This window comes from Vigna radiata, unplaced genomic scaffold, assembly GCF_000741045.1.
Source record: "Vigna radiata var. radiata cultivar VC1973A unplaced genomic scaffold, Vradiata_ver6 scaffold_729, whole genome shotgun sequence".
In the NCBI taxonomy this organism is placed as follows: Eukaryota; Viridiplantae; Streptophyta; class Magnoliopsida; order Fabales; family Fabaceae; genus Vigna; species Vigna radiata.
Window position 1 is genome coordinate 1 of NW_014542743.1, and position 1,830 is coordinate 1,830.

The window sequence follows — 1,830 nt, forward strand, 5'->3', positions numbered from 1 at the left end:
AACAAATTCATCAACAATTAATATATTTTTTTACAAGTTGGTGGAAGAAGAGATCATAAATTCATAAACAAAGTTATGCTCTTCTTACAGAAAAATTCAACATCTCCTGAACCTATTTATAGCCACACACATGGATATGCTTGACGTTAGGGTTAATTATAGTCTTACCATCTTATTAATGCTTAATTTCCCATCATTACTTTTCAGAAAGACTAATTCAGAAGACAACCTTATCCAATCACAATTTACCAAAATGTCTCTTCAAACAAAACATTTTCATAACCACAATATTTTTGTCACTATAATTCAAACATTAAATGATGTGTCAGTGTATTTTACCATACTTTTTTTTTTGGTATTAAAGGGGAAAAAAATACATGACAATCTTTTTTCCTTGCTGCTATTATTAGCCAGAAATTTATATTTAGTGGTTGTTTCTTGGGATATAAATGATTCTATATATTGTTTCCCTCTCAAAGGCCAAAAGTATTTAATTAGGGAAGAAAATATCTTGGCACATTTTTCTTTGATTAAAATGATATTGTTTTTGAGGGCTCTGCATCAATATATCTAATTGTGTGGTGTAGCTGTAGGAAGTGATCATCATCAACCACCCATCATATACCAAAATATCTGTTATACTAATCTTAATTTCAGGACCACTTTGCTTTTTCTGGACTCTGAAATCAGGTTAATTATAATTATAATTATTTTACTCTTGAAGTAAATTTGTCAAATGGTAGTTATCAGTGTTAAATAATCTTTTTCTTATCAAATATTCAACCTTGTTTTCACATCTTTAGCATCCTTGAAACTAAAAAAAAAAGTTTTTCATAGAACTATAGTAAAAATATGAAGTAAGTTTGAGAGTTAGTTTAGAGAAAAGAGATTGTGGCTCATAAACTGAGTTCATTATCTTCTCTTATCCACACATGGAAATGCAATGATGACGAAGCAACACTCTTCACTTTCTCTCTCCCAACCCAAAATCCATGGCTGCAAACCCTTTTCCCCTTTCATGCTCCAAAACCCACATTCTCCGTCTCCCCGCCCCTCCCAAGCCGCCGCTTCTCTGCCACCGCCACTCTCTGCTCTGTCGCCGTTACCGTTACAGTTACACTTACACTTACACTTACCCCTCTTGCGCTCCGTCACTCACATGTAAAGCCGCCCAGGTTTCTGTCGCCGAAGAGTCATCGGCCTCCGGTGACAACTGGGTTCCGGTTGTTCCTCTGGCGGCGCTGCCGAGGGGGGAGCGGCGTGTGATCATTCAGGACGGTGAGACCATACTTCTGCTGTGGTACAAAGATCAAGTTTTTGCCATTGAGAATAGATCCCCTGCTGAAGGCGCCTACACCGAAGGCTTGCTCAATGCCAAACTCACCCAGGTCACTTTCACTTCCTAGTTTATGCAAATCTCAGTAATTATTATTGTTAGCATTAGAGGTGTTCATGAATTGGGGAATAAAGCTATTGTAGAGATGTTGTGTTACTGATATCTTATTATGTTGAGAGTGGAAATTATATTGTCCCAAAACTCATTCATCAAACTACATTTTTCAGGTTTTTTGTATCTGCTTTCTCATTCTTCCTGGGAAAGAGGAAAAATATAATCCCCATCACTCACCAATTAACCCTAAAAATTAAAGATTATATTTTACATGTAACACATTCAAGGTTACTATTGTCTTGGTCCATATTAAGTTGTTTTAGTTATATTTCTAGAAAAACTTATGTTTTAGTCTTTATAAGACAAAATTATAAGTTTTAGTCCTTGCACGTGAATGAAAGTCAATATATGAAGTCTCAATTCTTCAAAATTGAAAATGT

General features: G+C 35.3%; 1 protein-coding gene across 1 annotated transcript; it reads left to right on the forward strand.

Annotated features, from left to right (window-relative positions):
• Positions 1-831: 831 nt before the first annotated feature.
• On the forward strand, positions 832-1,388 carry LOC106780736 (the record flags this gene model as incomplete). Its single annotated transcript, XM_014669048.2, is given in 1 exon segment — positions 832-1,388. A coding segment is annotated over 1 exon segment (396 nt), but the record flags the coding sequence as incomplete, so codon positions are not given.
• Between the last annotated feature and the right edge of the window lie 442 nt (positions 1,389-1,830).